Source organism: Musa acuminata, chromosome BXJ1-2 (genome assembly GCF_036884655.1).
Source record: "Musa acuminata AAA Group cultivar baxijiao chromosome BXJ1-2, Cavendish_Baxijiao_AAA, whole genome shotgun sequence".
NCBI classification, from domain to species: domain Eukaryota; kingdom Viridiplantae; phylum Streptophyta; class Magnoliopsida; order Zingiberales; family Musaceae; genus Musa; species Musa acuminata.
The window spans coordinates 17498611-17521855 of record NC_088328.1 but is presented as its reverse complement, the minus strand read 5'-3'; the positions used below and the strand labels follow the sequence as shown (position 1 = coordinate 17521855).

General features: G+C 36.9%; 3 protein-coding genes across 8 annotated transcripts; all 3 read right to left on the bottom strand.

Moving 5' to 3' along the window:
- Positions 1–137: 137 nt before the first annotated feature.
- On the bottom strand, positions 138–6714 carry LOC135596142 (large ribosomal subunit protein uL30x-like). 2 transcript variants are annotated; one of them, XM_065087998.1, is made up of 6 exons: positions 6552–6714; positions 5129–5322; positions 2097–2194; positions 1857–1994; positions 1681–1783; positions 138–609 (listed from the first exon to the last, which is right to left on the bottom strand). In XM_065087998.1, exons 2-6 carry the CDS (start codon positions 5309–5311, stop codon positions 394–396), a joined length of 738 nt encoding a protein of 245 aa, XP_064944070.1. In that variant the 5' UTR covers positions 5312–5322; positions 6552–6714; the 3' UTR covers positions 138–393. The 2 variants fall into 2 exon arrangements, with proteins under 2 accessions (XP_064944070.1, XP_064944078.1); XM_065088006.1 differs by having other exon boundaries at positions 5129–5317.
- Positions 6715–7594: 880 nt separating this feature from the next.
- On the bottom strand, positions 7595–14179 carry LOC135596139 (large ribosomal subunit protein uL30x-like). Of its 2 annotated transcripts, none has more exons than XM_065087986.1 (6): positions 14017–14179; positions 12594–12787; positions 9554–9651; positions 9314–9451; positions 9138–9240; positions 7595–8066 (listed from the first exon to the last, which is right to left on the bottom strand). In XM_065087986.1, the coding sequence occupies exons 2-6, from the start codon at positions 12774–12776 to the stop codon at positions 7851–7853; spliced, it is 738 nt and encodes a 245-aa protein (XP_064944058.1). In that variant the 5' UTR covers positions 12777–12787; positions 14017–14179; the 3' UTR covers positions 7595–7850. The 2 variants fall into 2 exon arrangements, with proteins under 2 accessions (XP_064944058.1, XP_064944059.1); XM_065087987.1 differs by having other exon boundaries at positions 12594–12782.
- An 880-nt stretch (positions 14180–15059) lies between these two features.
- Positions 15060–21416, bottom strand: LOC135596134 (large ribosomal subunit protein uL30x-like). 4 transcript variants are annotated; one of them, XM_065087965.1, is made up of 7 exons: positions 21257–21416; positions 20854–21086; positions 20051–20244; positions 17019–17116; positions 16779–16916; positions 16603–16705; positions 15060–15531 (listed from the first exon to the last, which is right to left on the bottom strand). In XM_065087965.1, exons 3-7 carry the CDS (start codon positions 20231–20233, stop codon positions 15316–15318), a joined length of 738 nt encoding a protein of 245 aa, XP_064944037.1. In that variant the 5' UTR covers positions 20234–20244; positions 20854–21086; positions 21257–21416; the 3' UTR covers positions 15060–15315. The 4 variants fall into 4 exon arrangements, with proteins under 4 accessions (XP_064944037.1, XP_064944046.1, XP_064944033.1 ...); XM_065087974.1 differs by having other exon boundaries at positions 20051–20239; XM_065087961.1 differs by lacking the exon at positions 20854–21086.
- Positions 21417–23245: the final 1829 nt, after the last annotated feature.

Here is a 23245-nt window from a genome sequence, read left to right as displayed (position 1 = left end):
CGACAAGCGATATGACATTTGCCCCACTTAAAACCATGACCTGAAGGTTACCCACGTCAGAACATATGATCATTAAAGCCGGACGACAAGCGTCTAACACCAGAACAGATGAATCAGCCAATTAACCATGCCAAAAATGAAAAAAGATGATCATTAAAACAAAATTATGAACATGACGAGTGGAAGAATCTATTGAGGATGTTAAAAGAGTCAAAAAGACAAGACGATTATGATTTTGATGTTAAAAGAAGAAAACAAAAAGATGCCAGGGAATACAACATTACTGATTTCCACAAAATACTTTTCCAAGCCATAAAAAGCTAAAAAGTCTGGCAAAACTAGTTTAATTGATGTCATCCATGCTTGACATGGACCACCACAAGCTCATCCCTCTTAGTTCAGCTTATCAATGAGCTCATTGATGTGATCTTCACGGTTGCCTGCATCGCCACCCTCCTTGTAGAGCTTTTTCTTCATCTGTAATCTGCGTTCTGGGCATTTAAGCTTGAATGGCCACAGGAAGCTGGTAACCTCCTTGAAATGTGATCCCACTGTGGCGATCTCATGCACGACATCTTCAAGACAGATGATACCATACTTCCCAAGTGCCTATTTCACACACAACAAATATTAACAAGTGTATAAACTTCTGGTTCGGTAACAAATACCAAGAAGACGAGAAGAAAGTGACAAAACAAAGAAGCAGATAATGAAAGCAGAAGAGCTGTCTTGCATTCAAGTCTCACAATGAGAATGTCGGCTCGGTGACCTGGTGCAGGCTTCTGCTAGATTTCCCATAATTTATTGACAATTGATATGCTGGTAAGTTAAGATGGAAGGCCTTAGCCTATCATACTGGAGATAAAAAATCATGGACCGGAGACCCTACAAGTCAATTAATGCTGCTGCATGGTCAGATATTTTGACTACACAACAAAATTGGCTGCTGAGCTGTGGCTGGCTGGAAATTTGCTGTAGTGTAGTCGAGGTCACCACCAGAAGTTTATCTCCAGAAATTAATCGAGGTCCTAAAAGTTGTATCATTTATATGCCTGGAATGAAGCAGTAATCAAGTGTCGATATGCACAAAAGCCCAGGCATTAAGACAAAAGACAGAAAAAAAAAAAAAGTGGCACTAAGCCATGACCACCATGCTATGTCCATCTTAGAAGAAAGAACTCCCTAAGATAACAGAATAACTGAAGATCAAGAGTCTTTATACACAAAAGGATCAGTAGGGTATAGAAGTGCAAAAAGATATCTCCCATTCACTAAAGAGTCATGTGCAGCTTTCTGAATGTTAATAACCAGATCAAGCTTAGGTTTCCACTGGAATATCTATCCTAAGTATTTCCAAGAGCTTCATTTTATTGCATAACTTTCTTTACTTCAAGGATATGCAGAGAAGTTACTATGACAGGTACACCTCCAGAAAGAAAACACTGCAAACTACCATGTAGCAACACATTTTATCATGTCTGAAACAAACCAAAGAAAATGAAGTAAAAAACTGTCCATGTGCAATGCTAAAGACATGAACATTCTCAATGTGAACTAAGAAATAAATTTGCACATGAAACTACTAAGTATCTCATACGATGACAGAAATTTGCACTTTAGTTGCTCAAATATGACAGAAAATCTAAAGTAGTATTAGCAATATCTTGACCACCATCATACCTGCTCAATGACGTTGTTGTCAGTAAGAGGAGTCCTCTCCTTTTCTATATTTCCACAGCCCTTCTTGTAAACAAGCTCCCTCACACTTTTCAAAGTAGGATAACTATAAAGTTGAAACCAAACAAATTAGAAGAAAAAAGAACAGTTTAGGTTAGAATTAAGTTTTGCATAATTACCCATAAGTAATGAACGGTTCTACAGTCAGAAGCATTCTCAAATTTGCTTCATTGGCTTTCAGAAATACACCACTTAAGATATGTCTCAACCGCAACTTATTTAAGATTTGTCTTGTCCGGGGATGCATATCCTTTGATCTGAATTCAAGGTAACATTTGAGCAGATAAAAAAACATCCAAGAAGGTTAAACATGAAGTTCAAGAACAGAAAAAAGCAGGATCACATGATATCTAACTCACCCATGGATGCGAATAACAAAAAGTAACTTAGACTTTATGGCATCATTGGAAGATTTCCGTAGCTTTAGCCTCTGCTTCATGCGAACAAAGTCCAGCTCCTACGTATTTATGGTCTCATTAGGTCCAAAATTGAGAACTGACCCTTCTTATATATAAGGCAGTTAGATTAACTACAGAACTTATCTACAAACAGATATTAATTGAACTGCATGAAAATCCAGAGTGCTGGAAGGCACATATCTAACTGACTTCACTACATCACAAAGTATAAGCCACAGCAACCAAGGTCAAGAGATACCCATGAGAACATGGTAGATATCTGCCACCAAGGAATAACACAGCAAGTCACACCCCTTTCATCAGAATTCGGGACTAAATACATATCCATATTTTGCAATTTACACACAAATCCAAACTTTTGTGAATTTCTTTATCTGCCCACAAACTCAAACATAACACACTAGCATCAAATTTTCCTCAAGAAAATAGAGAGCACAATAGTTTTTCCAGTGAAAGCAAGAGACTGAGACAAACATAAAATATTTGAACAGAAGGCATCACAAACAGAACTACCTTATATGTACTATCTACATCTCCAATTCCCATGAGTTTGCTTTTCACTATGTCAAGTTTATTTTAGATTATTCCAAGTCTTAGTTAGAACACACGGTCATTTTTTGGTCATCTCAACAAAGTCTCAGTTGTAATGTTGATCAATGTTTAACAGGTCACTTAGGTCAGGATTTTGGTTGAGTTCGAGTTGTCTCAGGTGCTTAAGGAGTTTACCAATTTTAGACAAAGTAGCAACCTATTGGAGTTACTTTTAAGAGGTCAGGTGGCCTGCTCAAGACCCTGTTCAGCTATGACTAGAGAACCAACCTAATGGTTGGTTCATATCCCTCATCATAAAAGTTTGTGTTCAGCTGGAAATTTTGATTACTTAAGACTAGTGACACATTGTAAAAGAAACAGATTTCTTCTTTAATTTTGTAACAGAAAGAAATTCAAAATTAAAGAAAGTCTAGGATTGGCTCAGTGCATGATGCTGTCACCAATGTGGAGACTAGAGAATGTCAACATATGCAGTCTGACTGTTGCAAGTATGGAAAATATTTCTGTGACTTGAACCTTTGTTACCCATGTCAAGAGGAGCGACCTATTGCATGCAAGGGTTATCATACAACATAAATAGGGAAAAAATGAATGATCTGAAATGATACTTCAACATTGGCATAAACCAATTCATTTCATATGATATACCTTCTGATATCTTAAGAAATGAGGAGCCATTTAAATTTATATCTCATTTGAATAAATTTGGTTAGTTTAGGGATACTTTACAATGTCATGAGTTGCCACATGACAACATCTCTCTACTTTAGTGTTCTAGATTATCCAAGAAGAATAAAAAAAGTCAACACAAAATGATGGAAGAAATTGATCATCAGAAAAGTCAATCAATCAGATAAATCATAAAAAAGAATGGTTATTCTTCAAATCACATCTGAAATTCCATCTTTCTCAAAAAACAACCATGAGAAAGTGTATATGATTGATTCACTTTGATGGATTTGTAATCTTTCCTCGTTTTTTGTATGTGTTCTTTACTTGAGAAATATAAAAAAAGTGAAAGTGCTCGTAACTAAGGATAATAGAATGATTGAATAAACCGCCATTCTTTTACCACATTATATGTAATTAATGTGAGGTATGAGACCTTCATCGTGTTTTTCCTTAAACTAGAGTGAGTTTCTTTTTTTTTATCTGAATTAGTATCAATTCCTGACTCTCACTGTCTCTCTTGCTCTATTCCCAAATTTAAATATATACATATCGTTTCTTTGCTCGTCATGTGCTTGACCTACATCAAGAATATGCTCCTACTTTGAAATTTTAATTGTTAAACGTGGGATCATGTGCATTGTATAAATTGCATCAAATGAGAATCCATTAGCAGGATTAACTAAAGATCCCCTATGTTAGCACATTCTAATAGATGATGAAGCATCTAAACCAACATTTCCACATGCCAAAAGAACAAATTGGAACATACCATCATTTGACTTGAAATTCATGTTGAACAATGCAATAAAGTTCACTACTGAATCGTAATTTCCAGTGGGTAATTGCAAGATATATACAGCATTGATGTCTAAAGGCATGATTGAGTGCAGCAGATGCAATTTATGTGTATGGGCTAGGGTTAAGCCAAACCAATATTGGTTAGGTACACAATTCAATTAAGTCTAGCTCCCATCTAAACGTAAATTAAGGGTAAGCGTACTGGAAATGTGTAAAAGGAGTATGGCTTCTACTCAATCTAGATTACAATCCAATTTTGGCATTCTTACATGGCCATGTACCATCATTTTAGCCCTTTTGACTGCCTTTTAGAGAACAGCTGAAACAGATTCTCAATTTCTAAATGATGATAAGTTGCAGCAAAAGTAATATTGGAGAAAAGTTTGTCCTTTTTAAAAGTTCTGATCCTATATTCATCGAATAACTTCTTTCCAAACTCAGCCAATGACAATTTGGCCCACCCAGCCCAATGTTTCTGCATTGGACAAACCTAAGCTGATTTGATTTGTTGGCATAACAATGCCTCAATACATCACCTCGCCTTTCCTCCTGTTTGATGCTGCTGCTCATCTCTCTCTCTCTCTCTCTCTCTCTCTCTCTCTCTCTCTCTCTGTGTGCTTCAACTATGTATATGACATCATAAAGAATACAAGATAATGGATTAGAACAAGCCAGTTCCTGCTAGCTTAAAAATTTTTAGCACTTGAGGATGGTGAAATATTTTATGGGCCATTGTCCTGAAGATCATAGAGGTAGGTAATCCAACAGAGTTTTGTTAATTTGCAGTTAGGCAGTTTTAACATTTCAGAAAAGGAATTATGTCATGCATATAAGAAGAGTCCACGATAATAGAGCAGTTCTTAAATGAGACAATCAAGTTGGTAAACTAAAACTGACAAGACAAAGATGTAAAACCATTGTAGTTTAGCTTTCCAAGTACGAAGACTTACTTTGTCACGATATTCTTTGACAAACTCTTCAGGCCTTTTAATGGCAGGCTTCAAGCTTTCTTTACTTTTCTTTCGCTCTGCTAATCGCTCCCTTTTCTTGATAACCCATTCCTCATTGTTTTTTCTTTTCTTCAACACTGTCTCTTGGACATAGTTAAGGGGCTGCGGCTCGTCGTCAGCCATGACAGCCTATCCTGATTTGACGTTGCAACATGTCAAGCAAACCAAGGAAGAGAACACTATAAGCACCACTATGGATTACAAAAAGCGGAATATTAAGTGAAAACCCAAAAGAAGGGAATGAAATGAACCTAAATACTGTTACATAAATAAAGACAAAGCCCCACCAACGAATTCAGAGATCGCCGGAGACACTAAAGCAAATAAATCCATGAGTGGTTTTGAAGAAAAAGCGCACATATTTAAGCAAGCACAGGCGGATGATAACGGACTACCACAAAAGAAAAAAAAAGAACCACATACAACTGGAAGAATTACTAAAGAAGAAACCAATGAAACGAAGAAACAACTATCTAAAGCTAAAAATTACAGGTTCTTACGAGAGCAACAGAGGAAATCTAACAAAAACTAGAGATTGAGAAGCCTCGATTCGCTTGAAAACGGGGCTGAACCGCCACCGAGTTCCTTCGGAGCAGTAACAATACCGGTATCGTTATGGGGTATAAAACGTGAAGCAAAACCCTAACCTCTCTTTCCTTCGCTCGGCCTTACTTAAGCTATCTTAAATGAAGCAGCTAAAACATCAAATACATTAACCATGAAGCAGCATGAAGAAAGGGAAAAGGACGGATAAGTTTTACATCAAACTCGATGGTACCACGACAATATTTGCAAGATAGGTTTGAGTAATACCATCATCATCATCATTGCCATCATTTGAAAAAAAATAATTTAAAACTTCTTAGCAATCAAAAAAAGGAAGAACCACCTCACAATTATATGAACATTTTATAACTGAATAACCTGAAGATTTAGTTTGGAGCTGTATCTATATCTTTAGTTATATTTATGTTGAATATGAAGAAGGCAATGAACTACAACTTTTCATGAAAGTAGCCTCCTCTCAATCATAATGACCATGCTGTTGGCATCTACCACTAACGCAGCAAAAAGACCCAAACCCAATATATTGGTTACAATCTTTGCTTAAACAAGGAAATCGCTTACGACTATATAATTAACACAAATACCAAAGCCGTGGCATTTGGTCTCAAGCTAACCCTAGAACATCTCTGCTTACAGAAAATAACGCAAGAAATTATTTTTATCACCTAAAATTCAAGGAACAGGTGAGAGATCGAGACTAAATACTGGAGAATTGCGCCAGCTAACAAGATCATGCGTCAAAATCGAATTCCGAAGCCTAAAAGCCGTGGAAAAAGGGGGAGCGAAGAAACAGAACCTCGGATCAGAGCAAAAGAGCGCGAAGGGGCAAGCGTTCCTGGTCTTCTGCGATCGACTCTTCCTCGATCGAGGAGCAGAGTTGGAAGAGGGAAGGGATTTAGGGTTCGTCGCAGCGAGAACGAGAGACGAGGAGGAGGGGGAAGGGGCGGGGGGGGGGGGGGATGGCTGTTATCGCACCCAGACTCGAGCACCCGTATTTCTCACCCAGTTGGGTCGGGACTTGGGAGATCATGGGTGTGGCCGTGGGGTGCCATTAGTACTTCCGGATTTAGATGACGAACCCGCCTACCCATACGAAAGACGGGGCCCACCTAACTGGAGTTGGGCCCCCACTGACATCTGCGTGGGTCCCTCTTCTCTCGTCTTTCCTTTTTTTCGAACACCAGCTGGCAAATTTGCACATATATAAATATAATATTAGTCCAAAATAAGTTATTGTTTTTTTATTTATTTTCTTCAAATTTAATTTAACAAATTCTCAAAAGCTTGTGTATATCTATAAATGGTGGTAAATCTACTTTCAATGATATTAATATCCTTTCAAAACCACTAATAATTATAAGAATATTATAGATACGTTAGATGCATAAAAATATTTTAACTCAAACTAATTAATACAAACTAACACTAATCACAATTAGCTTACATTTTCTGGATGAATATGTGAACATTAGTATTTGAAGGAAAACAATACGCTATTATATCTAAAATTATGTAAAGATCATAATGTCAAGAGAAATACATAAGTGATGTGCTATCAAAATTTATAAGAAATACATAACTTCTAACGGATGGATACGTCAAAAATGATATTTTCACCTCACCCGGCGACTGCGGCGCCCACCACACATACCCGCTTATGGATTTGGTAGCCATTCGGGCCACGGTGGGACAAGCAGACGGACGACAAGCGATATGACATTTGCCCCACTTAAAACCATGACCTGAAGGTTACCCACGTCAGAACATATGATCATTAAAGCCGGACGACAAGCGTCTAACACCAGAACAGATGAATCAGCCAATTAACCATGCCAAAAATGAAAAAAGATGATCATTAAAACAAAATTATGAACATGACGAGTGGAAGAATCTATTGAGGATGTTAAAAGAGTCAAAAAGACAAGACGATTATGATTTTGATGTTAAAAGAAGAAAACAAAAAGATGCCAGGGAATACAACATTACTGATTTCCACAAAATACTTTTCCAAGCCATAAAAAGCTAAAAAGTCTGGCAAAACTAGTTTAATTGATGTCATCCATGCTTGACATGGACCACCACAAGCTCATCCCTCTTAGTTCAGCTTATCAATGAGCTCATTGATGTGATCTTCACGGTTGCCTGCATCGCCACCCTCCTTGTAGAGCTTTTTCTTCATCTGTAATCTGCGTTCTGGGCATTTAAGCTTGAATGGCCACAGGAAGCTGGTAACCTCCTTGAAATGTGATCCCACTGTGGCGATCTCATGCACGACATCTTCAAGACAGATGATACCATACTTCCCAAGTGCCTATTTCACACACAACAAATATTAACAAGTGTATAAACTTCTGGTTCGGTAACAAATACCAAGAAGACGAGAAGAAAGTGACAAAACAAAGAAGCAGATAATGAAAGCAGAAGAGCTGTCTTGCATTCAAGTCTCACAATGAGAATGTCGGCTCGGTGACCTGGTGCAGGCTTCTGCTAGATTTCCCATAATTTATTGACAATTGATATGCTGGTAAGTTAAGATGGAAGGCCTTAGCCTATCATACTGGAGATAAAAAATCATGGACCGGAGACCCTACAAGTCAATTAATGCTGCTGCATGGTCAGATATTTTGACTACACAACAAAATTGGCTGCTGAGCTGTGGCTGGCTGGAAATTTGCTGTAGTGTAGTCGAGGTCACCACCAGAAGTTTATCTCCAGAAATTAATCGAGGTCCTAAAAGTTGTATCATTTATATGCCTGGAATGAAGCAGTAATCAAGTGTCGATATGCACAAAAGCCCAGGCATTAAGACAAAAGACAGAAAAAAAAAAAAAGTGGCACTAAGCCATGACCACCATGCTATGTCCATCTTAGAAGAAAGAACTCCCTAAGATAACAGAATAACTGAAGATCAAGAGTCTTTATACACAAAAGGATCAGTAGGGTATAGAAGTGCAAAAAGATATCTCCCATTCACTAAAGAGTCATGTGCAGCTTTCTGAATGTTAATAACCAGATCAAGCTTAGGTTTCCACTGGAATATCTATCCTAAGTATTTCCAAGAGCTTCATTTTATTGCATAACTTTCTTTACTTCAAGGATATGCAGAGAAGTTACTATGACAGGTACACCTCCAGAAAGAAAACACTGCAAACTACCATGTAGCAACACATTTTATCATGTCTGAAACAAACCAAAGAAAATGAAGTAAAAAACTGTCCATGTGCAATGCTAAAGACATGAACATTCTCAATGTGAACTAAGAAATAAATTTGCACATGAAACTACTAAGTATCTCATACGATGACAGAAATTTGCACTTTAGTTGCTCAAATATGACAGAAAATCTAAAGTAGTATTAGCAATATCTTGACCACCATCATACCTGCTCAATGACGTTGTTGTCAGTAAGAGGAGTCCTCTCCTTTTCTATATTTCCACAGCCCTTCTTGTAAACAAGCTCCCTCACACTTTTCAAAGTAGGATAACTATAAAGTTGAAACCAAACAAATTAGAAGAAAAAAGAACAGTTTAGGTTAGAATTAAGTTTTGCATAATTACCCATAAGTAATGAACGGTTCTACAGTCAGAAGCATTCTCAAATTTGCTTCATTGGCTTTCAGAAATACACCACTTAAGATATGTCTCAACCGCAACTTATTTAAGATTTGTCTTGTCCGGGGATGCATATCCTTTGATCTGAATTCAAGGTAACATTTGAGCAGATAAAAAAACATCCAAGAAGGTTAAACATGAAGTTCAAGAACAGAAAAAAGCAGGATCACATGATATCTAACTCACCCATGGATGCGAATAACAAAAAGTAACTTAGACTTTATGGCATCATTGGAAGATTTCCGTAGCTTTAGCCTCTGCTTCATGCGAACAAAGTCCAGCTCCTACGTATTTATGGTCTCATTAGGTCCAAAATTGAGAACTGACCCTTCTTATATATAAGGCAGTTAGATTAACTACAGAACTTATCTACAAACAGATATTAATTGAACTGCATGAAAATCCAGAGTGCTGGAAGGCACATATCTAACTGACTTCACTACATCACAAAGTATAAGCCACAGCAACCAAGGTCAAGAGATACCCATGAGAACATGGTAGATATCTGCCACCAAGGAATAACACAGCAAGTCACACCCCTTTCATCAGAATTCGGGACTAAATACATATCCATATTTTGCAATTTACACACAAATCCAAACTTTTGTGAATTTCTTTATCTGCCCACAAACTCAAACATAACACACTAGCATCAAATTTTCCTCAAGAAAATAGAGAGCACAATAGTTTTTCCAGTGAAAGCAAGAGACTGAGACAAACATAAAATATTTGAACAGAAGGCATCACAAACAGAACTACCTTATATGTACTATCTACATCTCCAATTCCCATGAGTTTGCTTTTCACTATGTCAAGTTTATTTTAGATTATTCCAAGTCTTAGTTAGAACACACGGTCATTTTTTGGTCATCTCAACAAAGTCTCAGTTGTAATGTTGATCAATGTTTAACAGGTCACTTAGGTCAGGATTTTGGTTGAGTTCGAGTTGTCTCAGGTGCTTAAGGAGTTTACCAATTTTAGACAAAGTAGCAACCTATTGGAGTTACTTTTAAGAGGTCAGGTGGCCTGCTCAAGACCCTGTTCAGCTATGACTAGAGAACCAACCTAATGGTTGGTTCATATCCCTCATCATAAAAGTTTGTGTTCAGCTGGAAATTTTGATTACTTAAGACTAGTGACACATTGTAAAAGAAACAGATTTCTTCTTTAATTTTGTAACAGAAAGAAATTCAAAATTAAAGAAAGTCTAGGATTGGCTCAGTGCATGATGCTGTCACCAATGTGGAGACTAGAGAATGTCAACATATGCAGTCTGACTGTTGCAAGTATGGAAAATATTTCTGTGACTTGAACCTTTGTTACCCATGTCAAGAGGAGCGACCTATTGCATGCAAGGGTTATCATACAACATAAATAGGGAAAAAATGAATGATCTGAAATGATACTTCAACATTGGCATAAACCAATTCATTTCATATGATATACCTTCTGATATCTTAAGAAATGAGGAGCCATTTAAATTTATATCTCATTTGAATAAATTTGGTTAGTTTAGGGATACTTTACAATGTCATGAGTTGCCACATGACAACATCTCTCTACTTTAGTGTTCTAGATTATCCAAGAAGAATAAAAAAAGTCAACACAAAATGATGGAAGAAATTGATCATCAGAAAAGTCAATCAATCAGATAAATCATAAAAAAGAATGGTTATTCTTCAAATCACATCTGAAATTCCATCTTTCTCAAAAAACAACCATGAGAAAGTGTATATGATTGATTCACTTTGATGGATTTGTAATCTTTCCTCGTTTTTTGTATGTGTTCTTTACTTGAGAAATATAAAAAAAGTGAAAGTGCTCGTAACTAAGGATAATAGAATGATTGAATAAACCGCCATTCTTTTACCACATTATATGTAATTAATGTGAGGTATGAGACCTTCATCGTGTTTTTCCTTAAACTAGAGTGAGTTTCTTTTTTTTTATCTGAATTAGTATCAATTCCTGACTCTCACTGTCTCTCTTGCTCTATTCCCAAATTTAAATATATACATATCGTTTCTTTGCTCGTCATGTGCTTGACCTACATCAAGAATATGCTCCTACTTTGAAATTTTAATTGTTAAACGTGGGATCATGTGCATTGTATAAATTGCATCAAATGAGAATCCATTAGCAGGATTAACTAAAGATCCCCTATGTTAGCACATTCTAATAGATGATGAAGCATCTAAACCAACATTTCCACATGCCAAAAGAACAAATTGGAACATACCATCATTTGACTTGAAATTCATGTTGAACAATGCAATAAAGTTCACTACTGAATCGTAATTTCCAGTGGGTAATTGCAAGATATATACAGCATTGATGTCTAAAGGCATGATTGAGTGCAGCAGATGCAATTTATGTGTATGGGCTAGGGTTAAGCCAAACCAATATTGGTTAGGTACACAATTCAATTAAGTCTAGCTCCCATCTAAACGTAAATTAAGGGTAAGCGTACTGGAAATGTGTAAAAGGAGTATGGCTTCTACTCAATCTAGATTACAATCCAATTTTGGCATTCTTACATGGCCATGTACCATCATTTTAGCCCTTTTGACTGCCTTTTAGAGAACAGCTGAAACAGATTCTCAATTTCTAAATGATGATAAGTTGCAGCAAAAGTAATATTGGAGAAAAGTTTGTCCTTTTTAAAAGTTCTGATCCTATATTCATCGAATAACTTCTTTCCAAACTCAGCCAATGACAATTTGGCCCACCCAGCCCAATGTTTCTGCATTGGACAAACCTAAGCTGATTTGATTTGTTGGCATAACAATGCCTCAATACATCACCTCGCCTTTCCTCCTGTTTGATGCTGCTGCTCATCTCTCTCTCTCTCTCTCTCTCTCTCTCTCTCTCTCTCTCTCTCTCTCTCTGTGTGCTTCAACTATGTATATGACATCATAAAGAATACAAGATAATGGATTAGAACAAGCCAGTTCCTGCTAGCTTAAAAATTTTTAGCACTTGAGGATGGTGAAATATTTTATGGGCCATTGTCCTGAAGATCATAGAGGTAGGTAATCCAACAGAGTTTTGTTAATTTGCAGTTAGGCAGTTTTAACATTTCAGAAAAGGAATTATGTCATGCATATAAGAAGAGTCCACGATAATAGAGCAGTTCTTAAATGAGACAATCAAGTTGGTAAACTAAAACTGACAAGACAAAGATGTAAAACCATTGTAGTTTAGCTTTCCAAGTACGAAGACTTACTTTGTCACGATATTCTTTGACAAACTCTTCAGGCCTTTTAATGGCAGGCTTCAAGCTTTCTTTACTTTTCTTTCGCTCTGCTAATCGCTCCCTTTTCTTGATAACCCATTCCTCATTGTTTTTTCTTTTCTTCAACACTGTCTCTTGGACATAGTTAAGGGGCTGCGGCTCGTCGTCAGCCATGACAGCCTATCCTGATTTGACGTTGCAACATGTCAAGCAAACCAAGGAAGAGAACACTATAAGCACCACTATGGATTACAAAAAGCGGAATATTAAGTGAAAACCCAAAAGAAGGGAATGAAATGAACCTAAATACTGTTACATAAATAAAGACAAAGCCCCACCAACGAATTCAGAGATCGCCGGAGACACTAAAGCAAATAAATCCATGAGTGGTTTTGAAGAAAAAGCGCACATATTTAAGCAAGCACAGGCGGATGATAACGGACTACCACAAAAGAAAAAAAAAGAACCACATACAACTGGAAGAATTACTAAAGAAGAAACCAATGAAACGAAGAAACAACTATCTAAAGCTAAAAATTACAGGTTCTTACGAGAGCAACAGAGGAAATCTAACAAAAACTAGAGATTGAGAAGCCTCGATTCGCTTGAAAACGGGGCTGAACCGCCACCGAGTTCCTTCGGAGCAGTAACAATACCGGTATCGTTATGGGGTATAAAACGTGAAGCAAAACCCTAACCTCTCTTTCCTTCGCTCGGCCTTACTTAAGCTATCTTAAATGAAGCAGCTAAAACATCAAATACATTAACCATGAAGCAGCATGAAGAAAGGGAAAAGGACGGATAAGTTTTACATCAAACTCGATGGTACCACGACAATATTTGCAAGATAGGTTTGAGTAATACCATCATCATCATCATTGCCATCATTTGAAAAAAAATAATTTAAAACTTCTTAGCAATCAAAAAAAGGAAGAACCACCTCACAATTATATGAACATTTTATAACTGAATAACCTGAAGATTTAGTTTGGAGCTGTATCTATATCTTTAGTTATATTTATGTTGAATATGAAGAAGGCAATGAACTACAACTTTTCATGAAAGTAGCCTCCTCTCAATCATAATGACCATGCTGTTGGCATCTACCACTAACGCAGCAAAAAGACCCAAACCCAATATATTGGTTACAATCTTTGCTTAAACAAGGAAATCGCTTACGACTATATAATTAACACAAATACCAAAGCCGTGGCATTTGGTCTCAAGCTAACCCTAGAACATCTCTGCTTACAGAAAATAACGCAAGAAATTATTTTTATCACCTAAAATTCAAGGAACAGGTGAGAGATCGAGACTAAATACTGGAGAATTGCGCCAGCTAACAAGATCATGCGTCAAAATCGAATTCCGAAGCCTAAAAGCCGTGGAAAAAGGGGGAGCGAAGAAACAGAACCTCGGATCAGAGCAAAAGAGCGCGAAGGGGCAAGCGTTCCTGGTCTTCTGCGATCGACTCTTCCTCGATCGAGGAGCAGAGTTGGAAGAGGGAAGGGATTTAGGGTTCGTCGCAGCGAGAACGAGAGACGAGGAGGAGGGGGAAGGGGCGGGGGGGGGGGGGGATGGCTGTTATCGCACCCAGACTCGAGCACCCGTATTTCTCACCCAGTTGGGTCGGGACTTGGGAGATCATGGGTGTGGCCGTGGGGTGCCATTAGTACTTCCGGATTTAGATGACGAACCCGCCTACCCATACGAAAGACGGGGCCCACCTAACTGGAGTTGGGCCCCCACTGACATCTGCGTGGGTCCCTCTTCTCTCGTCTTTCCTTTTTTTCGAACACCAGCTGGCAAATTTGCACATATATAAATATAATATTAGTCCAAAATAAGTTATTGTTTTTTTATTTATTTTCTTCAAATTTAATTTAACAAATTCTCAAAAGCTTGTGTATATCTATAAATGGTGGTAAATCTACTTTCAATGATATTAATATCCTTTCAAAACCACTAATAATTATAAGAATATTATAGATACGTTAGATGCATAAAAATATTTTAACTCAAACTAATTAATACAAACTAACACTAATCACAATTAGCTTACATTTTCTGGATGAATATGTGAACATTAGTATTTGAAGGAAAACAATACGCTATTATATCTAAAATTATGTAAAGATCATAATGTCAAGAGAAATACATAAGTGATGTGCTATCAAAATTTATAAGAAATACATAACTTCTAACGGATGGATACGTCAAAAATGATATTTTCACCTCACCCGGCGACTGCGGCGCCCACCACACATACCCGCTTATGGATTTGGTAGCCATTCGGGCCACGGTGGGACAAGCAGACGGACGACAAGCGATATGACATTTGCCCCACTTAAAACCATGACCTGAAGGTTACCCACGTCAGAACATATGATCATTAAAGCCGGACGACAAGCGTCTAACACCAGAACAGATGAATCAGCCAATTAACCATGCCAAAAATGAAAAAAGATGATCATTAAAACAAAATTATGAACATGACGAGTGGAAGAATCTATTGAGGATGTTAAAAGAGTCAAAAAGACAAGACGATTATGATTTTGATGTTAAAAGAAGAAAACAAAAAGATGCCAGGGAATACAACATTACTGATTTCCACAAAATACTTTTCCAAGCCATAAAAAGCTAAAAAGTCTGGCAAAACTAGTTTAATTGATGTCATCCATGCTTGACATGGACCACCACAAGCTCATCCCTCTTAGTTCAGCTTATCAATGAGCTCATTGATGTGATCTTCACGGTTGCCTGCATCGCCACCCTCCTTGTAGAGCTTTTTCTTCATCTGTAATCTGCGTTCTGGGCATTTAAGCTTGAATGGCCACAGGAAGCTGGTAACCTCCTTGAAATGTGATCCCACTGTGGCGATCTCATGCACGACATCTTCAAGACAGATGATACCATACTTCCCAAGTGCCTATTTCACACACAACAAATATTAACAAGTGTATAAACTTCTGGTTCGGTAACAAATACCAAGAAGACGAGAAGAAAGTGACAAAACAAAGAAGCAGATAATGAAAGCAGAAGAGCTGTCTTGCATTCAAGTCTCACAATGAGAATGTCGGCTCGGTGACCTGGTGCAGGCTTCTGCTAGATTTCCCATAATTTATTGACAATTGATATGCTGGTAAGTTAAGATGGAAGGCCTTAGCCTATCATACTGGAGATAAAAAATCATGGACCGGAGACCCTACAAGTCAATTAATGCTGCTGCATGGTCAGATATTTTGACTACACAACAAAATTGGCTGCTGAGCTGTGGCTGGCTGGAAATTTGCTGTAGTGTAGTCGAGGTCACCACCAGAAGTTTATCTCCAGAAATTAATCGAGGTCCTAAAAGTTGTATCATTTATATGCCTGGAATGAAGCAGTAATCAAGTGTCGATATGCACAAAAGCCCAGGCATTAAGACAAAAGACAGAAAAAAAAAAAAAGTGGCACTAAGCCATGACCACCATGCTATGTCCATCTTAGAAGAAAGAACTCCCTAAGATAACAGAATAACTGAAGATCAAGAGTCTTTATACACAAAAGGATCAGTAGGGTATAGAAGTGCAAAAAGATATCTCCCATTCACTAAAGAGTCATGTGCAGCTTTCTGAATGTTAATAACCAGATCAAGCTTAGGTTTCCACTGGAATATCTATCCTAAGTATTTCCAAGAGCTTCATTTTATTGCATAACTTTCTTTACTTCAAGGATATGCAGAGAAGTTACTATGACAGGTACACCTCCAGAAAGAAAACACTGCAAACTACCATGTAGCAACACATTTTATCATGTCTGAAACAAACCAAAGAAAATGAAGTAAAAAACTGTCCATGTGCAATGCTAAAGACATGAACATTCTCAATGTGAACTAAGAAATAAATTTGCACATGAAACTACTAAGTATCTCATACGATGACAGAAATTTGCACTTTAGTTGCTCAAATATGACAGAAAATCTAAAGTAGTATTAGCAATATCTTGACCACCATCATACCTGCTCAATGACGTTGTTGTCAGTAAGAGGAGTCCTCTCCTTTTCTATATTTCCACAGCCCTTCTTGTAAACAAGCTCCCTCACACTTTTCAAAGTAGGATAACTATAAAGTTGAAACCAAACAAATTAGAAGAAAAAAGAACAGTTTAGGTTAGAATTAAGTTTTGCATAATTACCCATAAGTAATGAACGGTTCTACAGTCAGAAGCATTCTCAAATTTGCTTCATTGGCTTTCAGAAATACACCACTTAAGATATGTCTCAACCGCAACTTATTTAAGATTTGTCTTGTCCGGGGATGCATATCCTTTGATCTGAATTCAAGGTAACATTTGAGCAGATAAAAAAACATCCAAGAAGGTTAAACATGAAGTTCAAGAACAGAAAAAAGCAGGATCACATGATATCTAACTCACCCATGGATGCGAATAACAAAAAGTAACTTAGACTTTATGGCATCATTGGAAGATTTCCGTAGCTTTAGCCTCTGCTTCATGCGAACAAAGTCCAGCTCCTACGTATTTATGGTCTCATTAGGTCCAAAATTGAGAACTGACCCTTCTTATATATAAGGCAGTTAGATTAACTACAGAACTTATCTACAAACAGATATTAATTGAACTGCATGAAAATCCAGAGTGCTGGAAGGCACATATCTAACTGACTTCACTACATCACAAAGTATAAGCCACAGCAACCAAGGTCAAGAGATACCCATGAGAACATGGTAGATATCTGCCACCAAGGAATAACACAGCAAGTCACACCCCTTTCATCAGAATTCGGGACTAAATACATATCCATATTTTGCAATTTACACACAAATCCAAACTTTTGTGAATTTCTTTATCTGCCCACAAACTCAAACATAACACACTAGCATCAAATTTTCCTCAAGAAAATAGAGAGCACAATAGTTTTTCCAGTGAAAGCAAGAGACTGAGACAAACATAAAATATTTGAACAGAAGGCATCACAAACAGAACTACCTTATATGTACTATCTACATCTCCAATTCCCATGAGTTTGCTTTTCACTATGTCAAGTTTATTTTAGATTATTCCAAGTCTTAGTTAGAACACACGGTCATTTTTTGGTCATCTCAACAAAGTCTCAGTTGTAATGTTGATCAATGTTTAACAGGTCACTTAGGTCAGGATTTTGGTTGAGTTCGAGTTGTCTCAGGTGCTTAAGGAGTTTACCAATTTTAGACAAAGTAGCAACCTATTGGAGTTACTTTTAAGAGGTCAGGTGGCCTGCTCAAGACCCTGTTCAGCTATGACTAGAGAACCAACCTAATGGTTGGTTCATATCCCTCATCATAAAAGTTTGTGTTCAGCTGGAAATTTTGATTACTTAAGACTAGTGACACATTGTAAAAGAAACAGATTTCTTCTTTAATTTTGTAACAGAAAGAAATTCAAAATTAAAGAAAGTCTAGGATTGGCTCAGTGCATGATGCTGTCACCAATGTGGAGACTAGAGAATGTCAACATATGCAGTCTGACTGTTGCAAGTATGGAAAATATTTCTGTGACTTGAACCTTTGTTACCCATGTCAAGAGGAGCGACCTATTGCATGCAAGGGTTATCATACAACATAAATAGGGAAAAAATGAATGATCTGAAATGATACTTCAACATTGGCATAAACCAATTCATTTCATATGATATACCTTCTGATATCTTAAGAAATGAGGAGCCATTTAAATTTATATCTCATTTGAATAAATTTGGTTAGTTTAGGGATACTTTACAATGTCATGAGTTGCCACATGACAACATCTCTCTACTTTAGTGTTCTAGATTATCCAAGAAGAATAAAAAAAGTCAACACAAAATGATGGAAGAAATTGATCATCAGAAAAGTCAATCAATCAGATAAATCATAAAAAAGAATGGTTATTCTTCAAATCACATCTGAAATTCCATCTTTCTCAAAAAACAACCATGAGAAAGTGTATATGATTGATTCACTTTGATGGATTTGTAATCTTTCCTCGTTTTTTGTATGTGTTCTTTACTTGAGAAATATAAAAAAAGTGAAAGTGCTCGTAACTAAGGATAATAGAATGATTGAATAAACCGCCATTCTTTTACCACATTATATGTAATTAATGTGAGGTATGAGACCTTCATCGTGTTTTTCCTTAAACTAGAGTGAGTTTCTTTTTTTTTATCTGAATTAGTATCAATTCCTGACTCTCACTGTCTCTCTTGCTCTATTCCCAAATTTAAATATATACATATCGTTTCTTTGCTCGTCATGTGCTTGACCTACATCAAGAATATGCTCCTACTTTGAAATTTTAATTGTTAAACGTGGGATCATGTGCATTGTATAAATTGCATCAAATGAGAATCCATTAGCAGGATTAACTAAAGATCCCCTATGTTAGCACATTCTAATAGATGATGAAGCATCTAAACCAACATTTCCACATGCCAAAAGAACAAATTGGAACATACCATCATTTGACTTGAAATTCATGTTGAACAATGCAATAAAGTTCACTACTGAATCGTAATTTCCAGTGGGTAATTGCAAGATATATACAGCATTGATGTCTAAAGGCATGATTGAGTGCAGCAGATGCAATTTATGTGTATGGGCTAGGGTTAAGCCAAACCAATATTGGTTAGGTACACAATTCAATTAAGTCTAGCTCCCATCTAAACGTAAATTAAGGGTAAGCGTACTGGAAATGTGTAAAAGGAGTATGGCTTCTACTCAATCTAGATTACAATCCAATTTTGGCATTCTTACATGGCCATGTACCATCATTTTAGCCCTTTTGACTGCCTTTTAGAGAACAGCTGAAACAGATTCTCAATTTCTAAATGATGATAAGTTGCAGCAAAAGTAATATTGGAGAAAAGTTTGTCCTTTTTAAAAGTTCTGATCCTATATTCATCGAATAACTTCTTTCCAAACTCAGCCAATGACAATTTGGCCCACCCAGCCCAATGTTTCTGCATTGGACAAACCTAAGCTGATTTGATTTGTTGGCATAACAATGCCTCAATACATCACCTCGCCTTTCCTCCTGTTTGATGCTGCTGCTCATCTCTCTCTCTCTCTCTCTCTCTCTCTCTCTCTCTCTCTCTCTGTGTGCTTCAACTATGTATATGACATCATAAAGAATACAAGATAATGGATTAGAACAAGCCAGTTCCTGCTAGCTTAAAAATTTTTAGCACTTGAGGATGGTGAAATATTTTATGGGCCATTGTCCTGAAGATCATAGAGGTAGGTAATCCAACAGAGTTTTGTTAATTTGCAGTTAGGCAGTTTTAACATTTCAGAAAAGGAATTATGTCATGCATATAAGAAGAGTCCACGATAATAGAGCAGTTCTTAAATGAGACAATCAAGTTGGTAAACTAAAACTGACAAGACAAAGATGTAAAACCATTGTAGTTTAGCTTTCCAAGTACGAAGACTTACTTTGTCACGATATTCTTTGACAAACTCTTCAGGCCTTTTAATGGCAGGCTTCAAGCTTTCTTTACTTTTCTTTCGCTCTGCTAATCGCTCCCTTTTCTTGATAACCCATTCCTCATTGTTTTTTCTTTTCTTCAACACTGTCTCTTGGACATAGTTAAGGGGCTGCGGCTCGTCGTCAGCCATGACAGCCTATCCTGATTTGACGTTGCAACATGTCAAGCAAACCAAGGAAGAGAACACTATAAGCACCACTATGGATTACAAAAAGCGGAATATTAAGTGAAAACCCAAAAGAAGGGAATGAAATGAACCTAAATACTGTTACATAAATAAAGACAAAGCCCCACCAACGAATTCAGAGATCGCCGGAGACACTAAAGCAAATAAATCCATGAGTGGTTTTGAAGAAAAAGCGCACATATTTAAGCAAGCACAGGCGGATGATAACGGACTACCACAAAAGAAAAAAAAAGAACCACATACAACTGGAAGAATTACTAAAGAAGAAACCAATGAAACGAAGAAACAACTATCTAAAGCTAAAAATTACAGGTTCTTACGAGAGCAACAGAGGAAATCTAACAAAAACTAGAGATTGAGAAGCCTCGATTCGCTTGAAAACGGGGCTGATACTTCGCACGAGTAAATGTAAAGGATACAAAGGAACAAGCATCTCAAACCAAAAACATACCGAATATTACAGGAAGAAGAGAGGAAATCAAACAAATGCTATAGATTGAGGAGCTTCGATACGTCTGAAAACGAGATTGATCAATATCAGGAGGAAGGAGAAGGACGATTACCTTTGTTGGTGTTTCACCACTCTCCTGACGAGAGAGGAGGCGAAGGGAGGCCGAGCGAAGGAAAGAGAGGTTAGGGTTTTGCTTCACGGTTTATACCCCATAACGATACCGGTATTGTTACTGCTCCGAAGGAAATCGGTGGCGGTTCAGACCGTCCGGTTCGAGTTAAGTCGAACCCGACCGCAAGAAAGGCCGGTTTGACCTGATTATATCTGGACAAATATATTTGGTCTCTGCTTACAGAAAATAACACAAGAAATTATTTTTATCACCTAAAATTCAAGGAACAGGTGAGAGATCGAGACTAAATACTGGAGAATTGCGCCAGCTAACAAGATCATGCGTCAAAATCGAATTCCGAAGCCTAAAAGCCGTGGAAAAAGGGGGAGCGAAGAAACAGAACCTCGGATCAGAGCAAAAGAGCGCGAAGGGGCAAGCGTTCCTGGTCTTCTGCGATCGACTCTTCCTCGATCGAGGAGCAGAGTTGGAAGAGGGAAGGGATTTAGGGTTCGTCGCAGCGAGAACGAGAGACGAGGAGGAGGGGGAAGGGGCGGGGGGGGGGGGGGGGGATGGCTGTTATCGCACCCAGACTCGAGCACCCGTATTTCTCACCCAGTTGGGTCGGGACTTGGGAGATCATGGGTGTGGCTGTGGGGTGCCATTAGTACTTCCGGATTTAGATGACGAACCCGCCTACCCATACGAAAGACGGGGCCCACCTAACTGGAGTTGGGCCCCCACTGACTTCTGCGTGGGTCACTCTTCTCTCGTCTTTCCTTTTTTCGAACACCAGCTGGCAAATTTGCACATATATAAATATAATATTAGTCCAAAATAAGTTATTGTTTTTTTATTTATTTTCTTCAAATTTAATTTAACAAATTCTCAAAAGCTTGTGTGTATTTTATATATATATATATATATATATATATATATATATATAGTCAGAAAAATTATGTGTATTTTATATTGTTATTTTTATTATACTTTATGTATAAACTAGTAATTTAAAACCATTGATTAACTTGAGTTTTATGGATTTTTATTTTTATTTTTATTTTTCGTTCCTATGCACTAGACGCTAATTGTGGGACTCTTAAGTCACACAAATAATTAACTAACCATTAAGATGTCTTTTCAAAATTTATAAAATATTCTTAAATTTAGAAACCTATTTGTAGTTAATAGATTTCTTTTCTTTAATTGTTCAACGAGCTAATATGCCATAAGAATGTAATTTCTTATCAAGCATCTTATATAGATTGATAATACTATAAAATCATCTAGGCATAATTAGATTACATAACTTTTTTAATATTTAATTTATTATGTGCTATTTTTAAAATTATTTTCATAAAAAATATGTTTAGTGATCGTAGTGATTGATCATTTAAAAGAGGTGATCAGATTATATGACCCTATCTAATTAAGTATAATTTATTATAGATTTGATTGAATTCTGATGATGGTTATTGGTCAATACAAATGAAGTTCCATAAAATTTATTAGGAGATGATATTAATGAAAGGGACTCTTATAATTATTTATTTTATACTCTTTGCTCTATCTATAAATAGACAAGACCTCCTATGGACCAAACATAAAAACATTAAACCATAAGATGTTATACATGATAGTTATTGATAAATTATAGTTTTTCTCTTATTTTCCTTTGTAATTAATTCATTGGTGTTACGAAAGAGAGAAAAATGTAAGTCTAGTTTTTCTTACAAATCGACATCATTTTAATTTTCAAATCCAAAGATAGTGGTGTTGTAGATCAAATAAAGATATTTCCATATGACATTAAAAGTACGTATCATAAATATGATTGATTGTTATTTAATCTCAATCCTAACATTAAAATTTTTTCGCATAATAGTACTATATTACAAGGATTGCTATACCGACCTGTACCGTCCGGTACTAGTGGTACGTACCGGTCCGATGGTATATCGGTACGCGGACCGTCCGTTACCGGGCGGAACGAATAATAATAATAAATAATATATATATATATATATATATATATATATATATATGTATATTAATATTATATATATTAAATATATATATTAATAATTTAAATAAAATCGAGGCGACGTCGCGTCGCCTCGGCGATGTCACCAAGGTGACACGATGTCGCCTTTCTCGGCGACGCAGCGCCTTTCTCGATGACGTCGCTATATATATATATATATATATATATATATATATATATATATATAAAATAAACGTCGCCTCGGTGACGTCGCCCCGTGTGGGGAAGGAAAAGGCGACGTCGCCGAGGCGATGCGACGTCGTCCAATAAAAAAATAAAAATAAAATAAAATATAAATATATATATATATACATATATCGCTCGGTATACCGTTCCGTACCGTACCGAGAG

What these genes read in the sequence shown, in the direction of transcription:
- LOC135596134 (XM_065087965.1), bottom strand. Translation starts at nt 20,233, where the DNA reads ATGGCTGACGACGAGCCGCAGCCCCTTAACTATGTCCAAGAGACAGTG. An exon ending in TTTGTTATTCGCATCCATGG is followed by an intron (nt 16,917 to 17,018) that starts GTGAGTTAGATA and finishes CCTTGAATTCAG; the next exon opens with ATCAAAGGATATGCATCCCC. An exon ending in ACAACAACGTCATTGAGCAG is followed by an intron (nt 15,532 to 16,602) that starts GTATGATGGTGG and finishes TGTGTGAAATAG; the next exon opens with GCACTTGGGAAGTATGGTAT.
- LOC135596139 (XM_065087986.1), bottom strand. Translation starts at nt 12,776, where the DNA reads ATGGCTGACGACGAGCCGCAGCCCCTTAACTATGTCCAAGAGACAGTG. An exon ending in TTTGTTATTCGCATCCATGG is followed by an intron (nt 9,452 to 9,553) that starts GTGAGTTAGATA and finishes CCTTGAATTCAG; the next exon opens with ATCAAAGGATATGCATCCCC. An exon ending in GAACCGTTCATTACTTATGG is followed by an intron (nt 9,241 to 9,313) that starts GTAATTATGCAA and finishes TCAACTTTATAG; the next exon opens with TTATCCTACTTTGAAAAGTG.
- LOC135596142 (XM_065087998.1), bottom strand. Translation starts at nt 5,311, where the DNA reads ATGGCTGACGACGAGCCGCAGCCCCTTAACTATGTCCAAGAGACAGTG. An exon ending in TCAAAGAATATCGTGACAAA is followed by an intron (nt 2,195 to 5,128) that starts GTAAGTCTTCGT and finishes ATAAATACGTAG; the next exon opens with GAGCTGGACTTTGTTCGCAT. An exon ending in TTTGTTATTCGCATCCATGG is followed by an intron (nt 1,995 to 2,096) that starts GTGAGTTAGATA and finishes CCTTGAATTCAG; the next exon opens with ATCAAAGGATATGCATCCCC.